At 35.7% G+C, this 14657-nt stretch overlaps 1 protein-coding gene across 1 annotated transcript in view; it reads left to right on the top strand.

Moving 5' to 3' along the window:
* The window catches only part of LOC103026764 (mucin-12), a 103639-nt gene that overhangs the window by 83362 nt on the left and 5620 nt on the right, over positions 1–14657 (top strand). The window contains exons 12-14 of the mRNA XM_049474997.1: positions 6925–6995; positions 7696–7806; positions 8783–8880. Coding sequence (XP_049330954.1) covers positions 6925–6995; positions 7696–7806; positions 8783–8880 — 280 coding nt within the window. The remainder of the gene's footprint in view (positions 1–6924; positions 6996–7695; positions 7807–8782; positions 8881–14657) is intronic.

Below are 14657 nucleotides of genomic sequence, written 5' to 3'. Positions count from 1 at the left end.
AAAATTTGATATGGACACTTTTGTGGTCACTATTAGCCAATCACATTCCAGCAAGCTTTTAACAGGCGGAATGTTAATCAGGTCAAAACTTATATACTATATACAGGTTATTTACATGCCCTTTTTATGCCTTGTGTTTTTTCAATTTAAGAACTGAATTTGTTTCACCAAATGCGCACTAGAGTGCAGTAAGACACCACATAAAACCTGATGAACACTACAGCTCAATTTATCAATGCTTTTCAACTAGTTTACTCACACCACTCATCTAGCATTGCCATTATGGTCTTTATGGTCACGCTGGTCACCCAGCTTGGTTATGCTGGCCATCCAGCTTGGTCATGCTGGCCATTCACATTGGTCATTATGGTCCTGCTGGTCATTCAGCTTTGTCCTCATAGTAATGGTGGTCTTCCAGCTTGGTCATACTGGCCAACCACCTTTGCCATGCTGGTCATCCAGTTTGGTCATTATGGTCCTCCAGCTTGGTCAATATGGTCAACAAGTTTGTCATCCAGATTAGTCATGCTGGTAATCTAGCTTGGTCTTCACGGTCATGCTGGTCATCCTCATCCAGTTTGGCGATGCCGGTCAACCGGCAACATGTTTTAAGCCTAACTGGCCTCCAGGGGTCTCTTTGCCTGTAACGCTCGAACCCCGTAAATCGCCGCTTGCGGCTATATTTATTATTATTATTATTCTGCCTCTTTGCGTCCATTTTTGAGGCATTTCCGATACTCGAAAACTCATGCATTTTGGCACAGACCTCAAGCTCGGCGAAAATTTTAAAGTTCCATAGAGGCTGGACTTTGGCGTTGTTCAGGAGCTCTATAGCGCCCCCAAACGTCGGCAGTGGCCGGGATGAAGTTTGTCCAACGTGCACCAACTTTGGTACGCTCATTGACCTCCTCATAAACAACAAGAATCACTAGGTTTTATTTGACTCCGCCTAACAGGAAGTCGGCCATTTTGACAGGAAGTTGCAAAATAAAAAGTTTCCCGCTGGGTTTCGGAGGGGTTAGGATGTTTGAAAACTCCTAAAATTTTACAGAGCTATTTGGCTTAGGCCATACTTTGACCGTAAATTGGAATTTCGTAAATTCGTCTTTCATCAGCTCTCTAGCGCCACCTATTTTATATCATATTTATGAAAAGCTCTCAGCCTCTTGATAATTGGCAGATTCAATAAGTCTTTGAAATGATTTAGGAATATTTTGTCGTTTTTCTCATGTGTAGCTAGAGGACTCTACAGCGCCCCCTATTTTGTTTAGGCCATTAAATTAGCTGTAGCTGTCTCAAAATTTCTCCAATATTCTCGATTTTTGGCAACAACATAGAAACTATCATCCCGCACATATTACCCATTGGCTTGTACTAGCTCTGCCCAACAGGAAGTCGGCCATTTTGAAATTTGTGGAATTTTTACACATTTTTCACGAACTCATTCAAACTCCTCCTAGAGTCTTTGTCATATTACCTCTAAATTTGGTGTGGATAGGCTCCAGACATACATGGTGATAAATTGCGAAGGAATAGTCGATAGCTGAAACGATGACGTAATGGCGGACAATTAATTTAATGGAGACGCAACACTAGACCAAAGTGAAACCATGACACGGTCATAAAACAGACGATTGAAAAATCATGAAACTTGGTAAAAACACAAGAGACATCATAAGACACGTTTTTAGTATTGGAATGATTGACTCCGCCCAACAGGAAGTCGGCCATTTTGACATATGTGCATTTTACACACATTTTTTGCATACTTTGTCGAACTCCTCCTAGGGAATTTGTTGAATACTCTTGATATTTGTCAGCAAAAAACTACTACCATCCGTGATGATAAATTGCGAAGGAATAGTCGATATCTTAAACGAGGACGAAATGGCGGACAGTTGAACTGCTTGAGATGCCCCATTAAAACAGGAAGTGAATACATTCTGGTGTTAGTAGGTGTTTGAGGAGGTTAAAAAGGTTGAAAACTCTCGAAAATTTACAGGCCTGCTTGAATTAAGCAGTACTTTCATCTGAAATTAAAATTTCTTGTATACGTATTTCATTGGCTCTATAGCGCCACCTAGGTTTCAATGCATATTTGACATTACGGGAATGCTCAAAACCTCTTGAAAATTGACAGATTGCATAAGGCCTAAAAACACTTTACAAATATTTTGAAAATTTTTTCATGTATAGCTAGCAGACTCTACAGCGCCCCCTAATTCGTTTGTTTAATAAATTAGCTGTGGATGTGTCAAAATTTGTCTAATCTTCTCAAATTTTGGTAGGATCGTAGATAGTATGACCCTGCACATATTTGCAATTGGCTTGTATTAGCTCCGCCCAACAGGAAGTCGGCCATATTGGAATTTGTAATATTTTTACAAATTTTTCACAAACTAATTTAAACTGCTCCTAAAGTCTTTGTCAGATTACCTCTTATTTCGCTGTAAATGAACAACAGACATATTTGATGATAATTGCCAAAGGATTAGTTGATCGGTAAAACGGTGACCCAATGGCGAGCAATTGAGTCACTAGAGACGCAACACTAAACCAAAGTGAAACCATGACATGGTCAGAAAACAGATTATTGAAAATTCATGAAACTTGGCAAAAACACAAAAGACATCATTACACACATTTTCAGCATTGGTAGGACTGACTCCGCCCAACAGGAAGTCTGCCATTTTGAAATATCTGCATTTTACACACATTTTTTGTGTACATTGTCAAACTACTCCTAGCAAATTTGATGAATTCTCTTGGTATTTGGTAAAAATAAACATTGAACATATCTGATGATAAATTGTGAAGGAATAGTCGATATCTCAAACGAGGACGAAATGGCAGATGGTTGAATTTTTGAGATCCCACATCAAAACAGGAGGTGAAAACCTAGGTAATGCCAGGTGTTTTGAGGAGGTTATAACGGAGAAAAACTCACAAAATTTGACCAGCCTGCTTATCTAAGGCTGTTGTTTGATGTAGAATTAGAATTTCAAATACATGTATTTTAACAGCGCCATAGCGCCACCTGTATTTTAAATGGATATTTCACATGTTTAACAGGATAGAAAACTCTTGAAAATTGGCACACTCAATAAGACCTCAAAATTACTTTTACCGGTTTCTCGGTTTGGCCCGGTACGATTTGCGCTGTTGTGCGAGGGCCCTACGTCCCCCTGTGACAGGGGGACAACTCGTTATTATTATTATTATTATTATTATTATTATTATTATTCTGCCTCTTTGCGTCCATTTTTGAGGCATTTCCGATACTCGAAAACTCACGCATTTTGGCACAGGCCTCAAGCTTGGCGAAAATTTTAAAGTTCCATAGAGGCTGGACTTAGGCGTGGTTCAGGAGCTCTATAGCGCCCCCAAACGTAGGCAGTGGCTGGGATGAAGTTTGTCCAATGTACACCAACTTTGGTACGCTCATTGACCTCCTCATAAAGAACAAGGATCAATTTGATTTATTTGACTCCGCCCAACAGGAAGTCGGCCATTTTGACAGGAAGTTGCAAAATAAAAAGTTTCCCGCTGGGTTTTGGAGGGGTTAAGATGTTTGAAAACTCCTAAAATTTTACAGAGCTATTTAGCTTAGGCCAAACTTTGACCTTCAATTGGAATTTCGTAAATTCGTGTTTCATCAGCTCTCTAGCGCCACCTATTTTATATCACATTTGTAAAAAGCTCTCAGCCTCTTGATAATTGGCAGATTCAATAAGTCTTTGAAATGATTTAGAAATATTTTGTCGTTTTTCTCATGTGTAGCTAGATGACTCTACAGCGCCCCCTATTTTATTTAGGCCATTAAATTAGCTGTAGCTGTCTCAAAATTTCTCCAATATTCTAGATTTTTGGCAACAACATAGAGAGTATCATCCCGCACATATTACCCATTGGCTGGTATTAGCTCCGCCCAACAGGAAGTCGGCCATTTTGAAATTTGTGGAATTTTTATACATTTTTCACGAACTCATTCAAACTCCTCCTAGAGTCTTTGTCAGATTATCTCTAAATTGGGCGTGGGTAGGCTCCAGACATACGTGGTGATAAATTGCGAAGGAATAGTCGATAGCTGAAATGATGACGTAATGGCAGGCAATTAATTTAATGGAGAAGCAACACTAAACAAAAGTGAAACCATGACATGGTCATAACACAGATGATTGAAAATTCATGAAACTTGGCAAAAACACAAGAGACATCATTACACATGTTTTTAGTATTGGTAAGACTGACTCCGCCCAACAGGAAGTCGGCCATTTTGAAAAAAGTGTGTTTTACACACATTTTTTGCATACTTTGTCGAACTCCTCCTAGGGAATTTGTTGAATACTCTTGATATTTGTCTGTAATAAACTGCTAACATACCTGATTGTAAATTGCGAAGGAATAGTCGATATCTTAAACGAGGACGAAATGGCGGACAGTTGAATTGCTTGAGATGCCCCGTTAAAACAGGAAGTGAATACATTCTGGTGTTAGTAGGTGTTTGAGGAGGTTAAAAAGGTTGAAAACTATCGAAAATTTACAGGCCTGCTTGATTTAAGCAGTAGTTTGATCTGAAATTAAAATTTCATATATACGTATTTCATTGGCTCTATAGCGCCACCTAGGTTTCAATGCATATTTGACATTACGGGAATGCTCAAAACCCCTTGAAAATTGACAGATTGCATAAGACCTAAAAACACTTTACAAATATTTTGACAATTTTTTCATGTATAGCTAGCGGACTCTACAGCGCCCCCTAATTTGTTCATTTAATAAATTAGCTGTGGATGTGTCAAAATTTGTCTAATCTTCTCAAATTTTGGTAGGAGTGTAGATAGTATGACCCTGCACATATTTGCAATTGGCTTGTATTAGCTCCGCCCAACAGGAAGTCGGCCATATTGGAATTTGTAATATTTTTACACATTTTTCACAAACTCATTTAAACTGCTCCTAAAGTCTTTGTCAGATTACCTCTTATTTCGCTGTAAATGAACAACAGACATATTTGATGATAACTGCCAAAGGATTAGTTGATCGGTAAAACGGTGACCCAATGGCGAGCAATTGATTCACTAGAGACGCAACACTAAACCAAAGTGAAACCATGACACGGTCAGAAAACAGATTTTTGAAAATTCATGAAACTTGGCAAAAACACAAAAGACATCATTACACACATTTTCAGCATTGGTAGGACTGACTCCGCCCAACAGGAAGTCGCCCATTTTGAAATATCTGCATTTTACACACATTTTTTGTGTACATTGTCAAACTACTCCTAGCAAATTTGTTGAATTCTCTTGGTATTTGGTAAAAATAAACATTGAACATATCTGATGATAAATTGTGAAGGAATAGTCGATATCTCAAACGAGGACGAAATGGCAGATGGTTGAATTTGTGAGATGCCACATCAAAACAGGAGGTCAAAACCTAGGTAATGCCAGGTGTTTTGAGGAGGTTATAACGGAGAAAAACTCACAAAATTTGACCGGCCTGCTTATCTAAGGCTGTTGTTTGATGTAGAATTAGAATTTCAAATACATGTATTTTAACAGCGCTAAAGCGCCACCTGTATTTTAAATGGATATTTCACGTGTTTAACAGGATAGAAAACTCTTGAAAATTGGCACACTCAATAAGACCTTAAAATTACTTTTACCGGTTTCTCGGTTTGGCCCGGTACGATTTGCGCTGTTGTGCGAGGGCCCTACGTCCCCCTGTGACAGGGGGACAACTCGTGTATTGTGTATTTGTTGAAAAAAGAAACAAAACTTCTATTAAACTACTGCTACAGATTTTATGACGTATCTAAAATTTGGAAACAAAATCAAACTCAATTTAAGAATTGCTCCACTTATATATAATAAGCTTTTATATCATTTTATATCTATTGTATGATGTTGCTTCAGAGTAACAATCCCACTTTCTTCACTTTTACAATATAAAACATATATATTGGTAAAATAAATGCTTAGTAACATGATAATAAACTTTTAATGACCTATTTTGTATTTAGTTAATCAGTAAATCAGTTAATACTGCGATTTTAAACATGTTTTTTGTCCTAGAACATCTTGTAGATGTTGCGCCATCATGTTTTAGCATCAGTTTATGGATCTATATGGATGAAAAATTATTATTTAAAATGTATTTTTTTTTTAATAGTGTTTTAGAACACTCCTATTGTTTAGTACTTCAGTAATGTACAACCCAGACAATCTGCTGTTTATTTATTTATTTTTTAATGTATTTTTTTATTTATTTATCTTTATCTTTATTGTCAATGACTTTATTACTGCAGTTCTTCACCTGTCAGATTAACTCTAATTCTAATTCTTCTCTTCTCTGCTGAAACTGAGACTCAGTTCTTAATCATGTTAATCTAAAGAGCTAAAGGCTAAAGCTGTTGTTTCCATGTGGGTCAGCCAGACGTCTTCCTGTAGCAGTTTTTTTTCTCCAGTTTCCAAGAGTCTTTTGAAGGTGTGGGAAACAAAATCTGTGTTGTCTACATAATTAAGTATGGGTGCGTTTAAACAAAAAAAAGAAGACAGCTTTTATGGAGATGCGGATTTCATTTTCCAGCACGACCTTGCACACTGCCCACACTGCCAAAAGCACCAATGAAAATCCTTGAAAGCTTTAATCATCAATACAAGAAATACTTGCATAAAATAGATCACTCTGTGTGTAATACATATATATATATATAATATTTAGGTTTCACATTTTGAACTGGACTTTTTTTTAATTATATTATGTGTAAAAAATACCATAAATACATAGAGGTGTTCCATTTTTGCCCTTATTAACACCATATTGTTGTCGTTGCTGTTGTTTTGCTTTTGCTGCTGCTGCTTTTGTTGTAACTGTTAAATGATACCCTTTCTTATTTTCTCTCCTTTTTTCTTACAGTTGATTTCCTGGCGAAGTATTGCATTATCAGCCCTGAGAAACTCAGAGCTTATGAAAGTGCTTTTGAAGCGGTATGTTCATTCATATTCAAGTATTGTGGTTGTTCCAACAATAAGAGAATAAGGAGCAATAAATGTTTAATAAATGTTCTGTAATTGTTGCGGATACCAAACGCTTATGAGAATAGTCAGGGACAGGCAGGGTCAAAAACTAGATGGCAGCATAAACACACAACATACCAGAGAGAGCAGGCAAAGAGGTCATACACAGGAAATCCATAGTAAGGTAGTCAAAATACAAAAAAGGTCGACAACAAAATGGCTAGCAAAAATATCCAAGGGCTAGGTAAAAGAGTAGTCAGAGAAGCAACAAGACAAGACAAACAGACAAAACACAAAGAAAATACGAGGTAGAAGAGATATAAAAAATACCAGGCTATAAGTGAGTGAGAGCATGGGGGGTATTTATACTGGGAAACACAGGTGTGAGTAATTTCAGAAGCATGGTGAGCCAGAACGCTGAAGTGTCACGTGATCCGGCATGTCCGGGAAGTGGAGTGCAGGTGCATCCTGGGAAGTGGAGTCTTTATCGAGAGCATAGAGTCCGTGGCAGGCAGACAGACAGTGATATAATATAATTCCAGTAACTCGTCTAACATCGTAGTATGTTTAATTTAATTTCTACACTGTAGATTAATATTAAAGAATGAAAAAAATTAAGGGACACATACCGAATTACTGTATGTAACTTTTTCTGGTACTGTATCTGCAGGTGGACAGTGATGGTGATGGATACATCTCCTGTTTCCAAGTGCTGCTGGCTCTGAAAGAGATCATCCCTCCAGAACTGCTGACTGAAGAGGAAGAAATCTACGTATACAGGGTCTTTATTACTGCACACACACACACACACACAATCTCCTTTATGCTCTTTTTAATAATTTTGCCACTTTTAACCCCCAACTTCCTGCCATATTCCACACTTTTAACAGAGTCTGGTGACCTTTTAGTGTTTTTTTAGTATTTTAAGGCTATTTTTTTGGTGTTATTTAGTTATTTAGATTAATTTTTATTTATATTTAAACACCTTTACCTCTACCTTTTTCATATTTTGCATTCATGTTATGACTTTAACTTTTACATTTACTGAGTATTTAAAAATATACATAGTTAAAAAATGACAATCTGTGTTCAAAGTAAAAAAAAAGTACAATTAAACTTAAAAAAAAATCATACATAAGGCGCACCAGACTTCAAGGCACACTGTTGATTTTTGCAGAAATTAAAGCATTTAGGTGCCCCTTATGTACACCCAATTAAATGCAACTGAACTCTCAGCTGAATACAGTTAAATACAATTAAACAAATATATTTAAAAATGATTGATTAAATATCATGATTAGCAATTTTAAATGTATCAATGTTAAGAAAAGTGCATCAATCACAATCAGTCACAGCCACAATTCAATTTTTTTGATCGACAACAACAACTTTAGACACAGTATACCAAATTTACCAGCTTTACATCAACACTGTGAGTGTTAAATCACTCCAAAGGTGTAAAAAGTATTCCCATTCTTTACTCAGTATGTAGAAATATAGATACTAGGGTTTAAATTACTTTTGTAGAAGTCAAAGTATCAACTCAAGCTTTTTTACTCTTTAAGTAAAAGTACTGGTTTTAAAACTAGTTTAAGTATAAAAGTAAAAGTAATGTAAGAGTCCTATAGTTAACCTACATATCTATTTAATTAAGTTAACAAAGTAATTATACCATAGATTTTAAGAAAAATAGTAGCTAAACATCATTTCCACAGTATAATTGTGCATTAAAATCCTTGAATCCCTTTTTCTCTCAGATTCTGGAGCTGGTTGATTTCAGGGTGATGGAGGGTCTAACTGATCTGAGGCTCTTCGCTGTGGTCGCCAGCCTGGCCCAGAAAATAGCCACACTGGAGTGAGTATCCTGGATCTCACATTCAATACTGATACACAATAAACTGTGAAGAGGAGTCACTGACCCTCCATAAATTAGGAAAACCACAGGACTGTGTGTGTATGTGTGTATATATTTATGTCTAAGCCATCAAACCACCAAACTGAACTGCTTGAATTTTTGCACCAGGAGTAAAGCAGCATAAAGTTATCCAAAAGCAGTGTGTAAGACTGGTGGAGGAGAACATGATGCCAAGATGCATGAAAAAAAAAAAATTGATTAAAAACCACCAGGGTTATTCCACCAAATATTGATTTCTGAACTCTTAAAACTTTATGAATATGAACTTGTTTTATTTGCATTATTTAAAGTCTGACAGTTCTGCATCTTTTTTGTTATTTCTCATTTTCTGTAAATAAATGCTCTAAATGACAATATTTCTATTTATATTTTGGGAGAAATGTTGTCTGTAGTTTATAGAATAAAACAACAATGTTCATTTTACTCAAACATAAACCTATAAGTAGCAAAATCAGAGAAACTGATTCAGAAACTGAAGTGTTCTCTTCATTTTTTCGTCAGAGCTGTAGATATATATGTGTGTTTCTGCTTTTGTAAGGGTGACCCTGGACGTTTGACCCAGTGCAGGCTGGGAGTCAGAGTTTTGGCCTGAAGTCCATTAGAGTGATGAGGCTTTTCAGTTGGACTCTGGGTTATAGCCCATATGCCAGAGATTCCCACACACAGACTCTTTTTGTTTGGGAGTTTTATGGGCCCTTAACTGCTTCTGCTGCTCTCTGGGGTTGGCTGAGGTTGTTCTCCGTGTCATTTCAGAGTCTGTGTGTGGGTGCAGAAGATTTTCGAAGAGTTTATATTTATACTTATTTGTCTGCAGTATCAAAAATTATATCCCAGCAAAGTAAAACCCCATAATTGAATCAATATATCTAATATTTATCATTCTGAGATTACTGATGACTATAAAATAATTGTTTTAAAATAAAATATTAGGTAGATAATCATATTACATTAGTTTACAGACTGTAAGGCACAATAGTAAGGAACAGGGGTGTCTCCATGTCTTCCCTTAAAATACAGCAGGTCTCATTGCTGGGGTGTTTTTTTAACTCATTCATTTTTTTTTATGCATTTTTTATTAATTTCACTCATTTTTGCCTTAAACTTTCTGTCATATTCCACTCTTTTCACTCTTTTCAAGTCTGGTGATATAGTAATTAGTGTTTTTTAGCATTTTAATGCTATTTTTTGGCTTTAATATGACAAACGCATATTCGGTGGCATCATCCAGACCTACCGATAACCAGAACTAGTAAAAAATAATTTCTACCCAAATACTCATCCACACTGCTTTTAAGCAGCCTCTAGATGTAAAATCAGATCCTATGAACCCTGTAATCATAATGCCCTATAAATGCATTCGAAGTGCATTACATGTCATGCATAACACCTTATAATGATTGTAATAAGCCTGTATAATAACTCATAAGTACTTACAGTTACATTCATAACACATTATTAACTACAAGTATAAGGCTTTATGAAGAAAGAGCTTGTAATGCCTTATAATATCTGTTCAAAAGAACATTGTACAATGTAGTGTTGTAATGCACTATAACACAGATTTGGTATATTTTAGTTAATTGCAATTATATTATGCAGCTATGATTTCTCAAATTAAGCTTTTATATAAGTGCGTAACACATTATAAAGCCTTATATACAATCATTACTGACTTTAAGTGAAGTAAAGTTTCATATGCTTTTTAAACATGAAGAATGAAGAATTTTATTATGTCTCGCTGTAATGTCTTGACAGCAATGACTGTATATAAGGCTTTATAATGTGTTACGCACATCTATAAAAGGTATTTTTTTAGAAATCATAGCTGCATACAGTATTATAATGCATTATACCAAAATATACCAAATCTTTTTTATAGTGCATTACAACAGTACATTGTAGAATGTTCTTATGAGCAGATATTATAAGGCATTATAAGCCAGTTCTTTAAAAAGCCTTATACTTGTAATTTATAATGTGTTATGAATGTCACTGTAAGTACTTACTTATTTAATCAAAAATTAAATCCTGGCAAAGTAAAACCTTATAATTTAATCAATATATCTAATATTTATCAGTTTGACATTACTGATGACTGTAAAATAATTGTTTTAAAGTAAAATATTAGCTAGATTATCATATTCCTGTAGTAATATGATAATCTAGCAAATACAGTATTATAATGCATTATACCAAAATATACCAAATCTGTGTTATAGTGCATTACAACAGTACATTGTAGAATGTTCTTATGAACAGATGTTATAAGGCATTATAAGCCCGTTATTTATAAAGCCTTATACTTGTAATTTATAATGTGTTATGAATGTCACTTTAAGTACTTAAAATGAGTAATTATACAGGCTTATTACAGTCATTATAATGTGTTATGCATGTTATATAATGCATTATAAATGCATTAAGGAATGGCAAGCCTTAACATTTTTTTAACCAGCCATGCCGAAAACGTACTGAAAATGTACCGAAAATGTACCAAACCGTGGGATTTTCTGTACCGTCACACTCATAGTAATTAGAGTTAGAGTTACAAGTTTCGAACAGGATTTACAAGTAGTGAACAACAAAAGGATGGTTTTAGTTGTGGAAATAGAGCAGATAGATTAGGTGCGCTTAAGTTGTGCTTGCAATAAGCATCACGTCAGCACTTCTGTGGGGTCAAACCAATATCAGGGTTCAGTGAAGGTTGATGGAGGAGGTTGAACTATGCAATGGCCGCCATTGTACGAGTTCCATAGAAACGTCCTTGTCCCTTTTCATTTGTTTAATTACTGGTCTTCTAGAATGGTGAAAGAGCTACACTCACAAAGCAGAGAGTGCACTAAATCAGCAGAGTGCCACGACCCCAGATCACACACATAGACTCACAGACATACCACACACACACACACACACACACACAGACTTTACTTCATCTAGTAATAGTGATTCATCGTCTCCATATATAGAGACTGTTGTGAGAATCCTCTTAGAATATATTAGATAGTAAAGGGATTCAGTTTGGATTACTATTGGTGCATTCCTATTGATGCTAAACTAATATTACACTAAATGTCAATAAAATGTCAGTTAACTGAATTCAAAGTATAGATAAATGTAAATGATCATGGTAACACTATGACATCCATGAATGTCATCTCTATAAGACTCTATAAACATACCCATAACAGCTTATAATGCATTGGTAAAGCATTGTAAACATGATTATACTTTTTTAAAATAAAAAACTGTATAACCCATCATAACCATGTTTATGCATGTTATGCATTATGAACTTAATGATCATAATGCATCATTAGCTGTGTTTATAACATGTTATACGTCAACACCAAGAAACTCAGTCCCAGCTTGCAGAATTATGCACCATTATTACACCTTTGGAGTGATTTAATTCTTACAGATTCAGAGTCAGTAATGATTGTATATAAGGCTTTATAATGTGTTACGCACTTGTATAAAAGCTTAATTTGAGAAAATCATAGCTGCATATTATAATTGCAAAAAACAAAAATATACCAAATCTGTATTATAGTGCATTACAACACTACATTGTACAATGATCTTATGAACAGATATTATGAGGCATTACAAGCCTCTTCTTTATAAACCCTTATACTTGTAATTTATAATGTGTTATGAATGTCGCTGTAAGTACTTATGAGTTATTATACAGGCTTATTACAGTCATTTTACAGTCATTATAAGGTATTATGCATGTCATATTTAGTTCACAGGGAACCCACAGTATTCCAACACAGTTGATTTAAAGATCTCATTCCATCATTTTTTCATTCATTTTAAAAAGTCTAGTTGTGTCTCTAGTATGAATGAATGCTATGTGAGCTATTTTTTGTGAAAAAAAAAATGATCCGGTGTTTCTATTTAGCTCTGTTTTAGTTCACTGAATGAGAGGTCCCTGAAAAAAGGCTTTGGTTTTGGCTCTTGCCTATGAATATTCATACATGCAAATATAAACTATATCACCTCTGATTGGCTAACAGCACTGCAGCAGAGAACACCTGCCTGCCTTTTCCCATACAGTAAATTTTACAGCTCTAAAAATACAGAGAGCCTTAGTTATAAAGTTACAGCACTGAGTGCTAGGTAAATTTAACCTCTTAAACTTCACTTAACGCCAGACCTGTGCGTCCCTGTGGCCGAGAAATGTTACCAACATTTACTGTATACTTAGATGTACTGGTTTATCCCATTAATAAAGAAAGTTGACTAATTCTAAATACAGATATCATTATAAGACACATTAAAGAACATGTTTACTAAAAAAATATATGTGCCTTATTTTATGTTAACATATTTTACCAGCCTTTATTTTAGATGGTTGATTTAGTCATTTACTATACTTTGCATGGTGCAGTCAGGGTGATTTAAATGTGATTTTTTATGTGACACTAAATACACTTTAACACTTTATTTTGTCAATATTTGTTAATGGAAATGCACCGATTCATCATATTCAGAGCCTTTAGAGCCCTAAATATATTGTAACTGAAAATGGCTTTATTTAATGCTCACTATTGTGACCAATTGGATTAAATGGGTTCAGTGCCAGATTCAGGAATGATAAATCTGGGCTTTATTTTCTGTGCTGATTCAGCAGGATGACTAACAGATACTCACCCAGTTTAACAGTTGTTTTCTCTCTCTCTCTCTCTCTCTCTCTCTCTCTCTCTCTCTCTCTCTCTCTCTCTCTCTTTCTTTCTTTCTCTCTTTTTCTTTAATTTCCTTCTTTCCCGCTCTTTCCCTCCTTCCTGACCTTGTTTAAAATCATGCCATCCGCTCTGAATAGCATGCCGCACGCATGCCGCCAAAACCTGCGTATTGAAAAACAAGCTATGCTATTTCTAAGCCCCAAAACTTTAAAAGTGGGTCACCCCCTCTATACACACACACACACACACACACACACACACACACATATGCAAACCCATGCATGCAAGCCCATGACCCTCTCTGCCCCACCCTAAACAAAAAAACAAAAAAGAAAAATGAAGGGCGCCAAAATTTAACCCATTACGTAAGCCAGAGATCTGCTAGGGTTGGCAGTGGCGGGATTTTGGGGGGTGGCACCCCAACAATAGAACTGGGTTACAGCTACCATTACCCCCCCCCCCCCCCAACCCCCCCTCCCCCGTCCCACCTCCCTGTCTCTGCGGGACCCGCGCGGGACCCTCGCTTAGGCTTGGCTATCCACACTGCAGCACAATTAATGATCATTAGCTGTCCTGTCCTGCCTCGTTCTCATCAAACCCACCCCCCCCCCCCCGGCTCTTTCTGCATCGGGACACTGCTCTGAAAAAAAATGATGAGTAAAATTTACTTTAAAAAAAGTTTCGCAACTTTCTGCATTTCCTTTTTTTAAGTAAATTTAATTTCAGATACATTTAAGTAACTTCAACTCAGTTTCAAGACTTAAATGTTACACAGAGTAAATAAGTGAACTGAACTTCAGTCAATCCTTTCTTTTAGTAAACTTTACTTCATTTATTTTACTGAATCAATCCTTTCTTTTAGTAAACTTTACTTCATTTATTTTACTGAATCAATCCTTTCTTTTAGTAAACTTTACTTCATTTATTTTTACTGAATCAATCCTTTCTTTTAGTAAACTTTACTTCATTTATTTTTACTGAATCAATCCTTTCTTTTAGTAAACTTTACTTCATTTATTTTTACTGAAT

This window comes from Astyanax mexicanus, chromosome 2, assembly GCF_023375975.1.
Source record: "Astyanax mexicanus isolate ESR-SI-001 chromosome 2, AstMex3_surface, whole genome shotgun sequence".
Taxonomy (NCBI): domain Eukaryota; kingdom Metazoa; phylum Chordata; class Actinopteri; order Characiformes; family Acestrorhamphidae; genus Astyanax; species Astyanax mexicanus.
The sequence above is the reverse complement of the archived record's forward strand: the minus strand, read 5'-3'. Positions and strand labels throughout refer to the sequence as shown.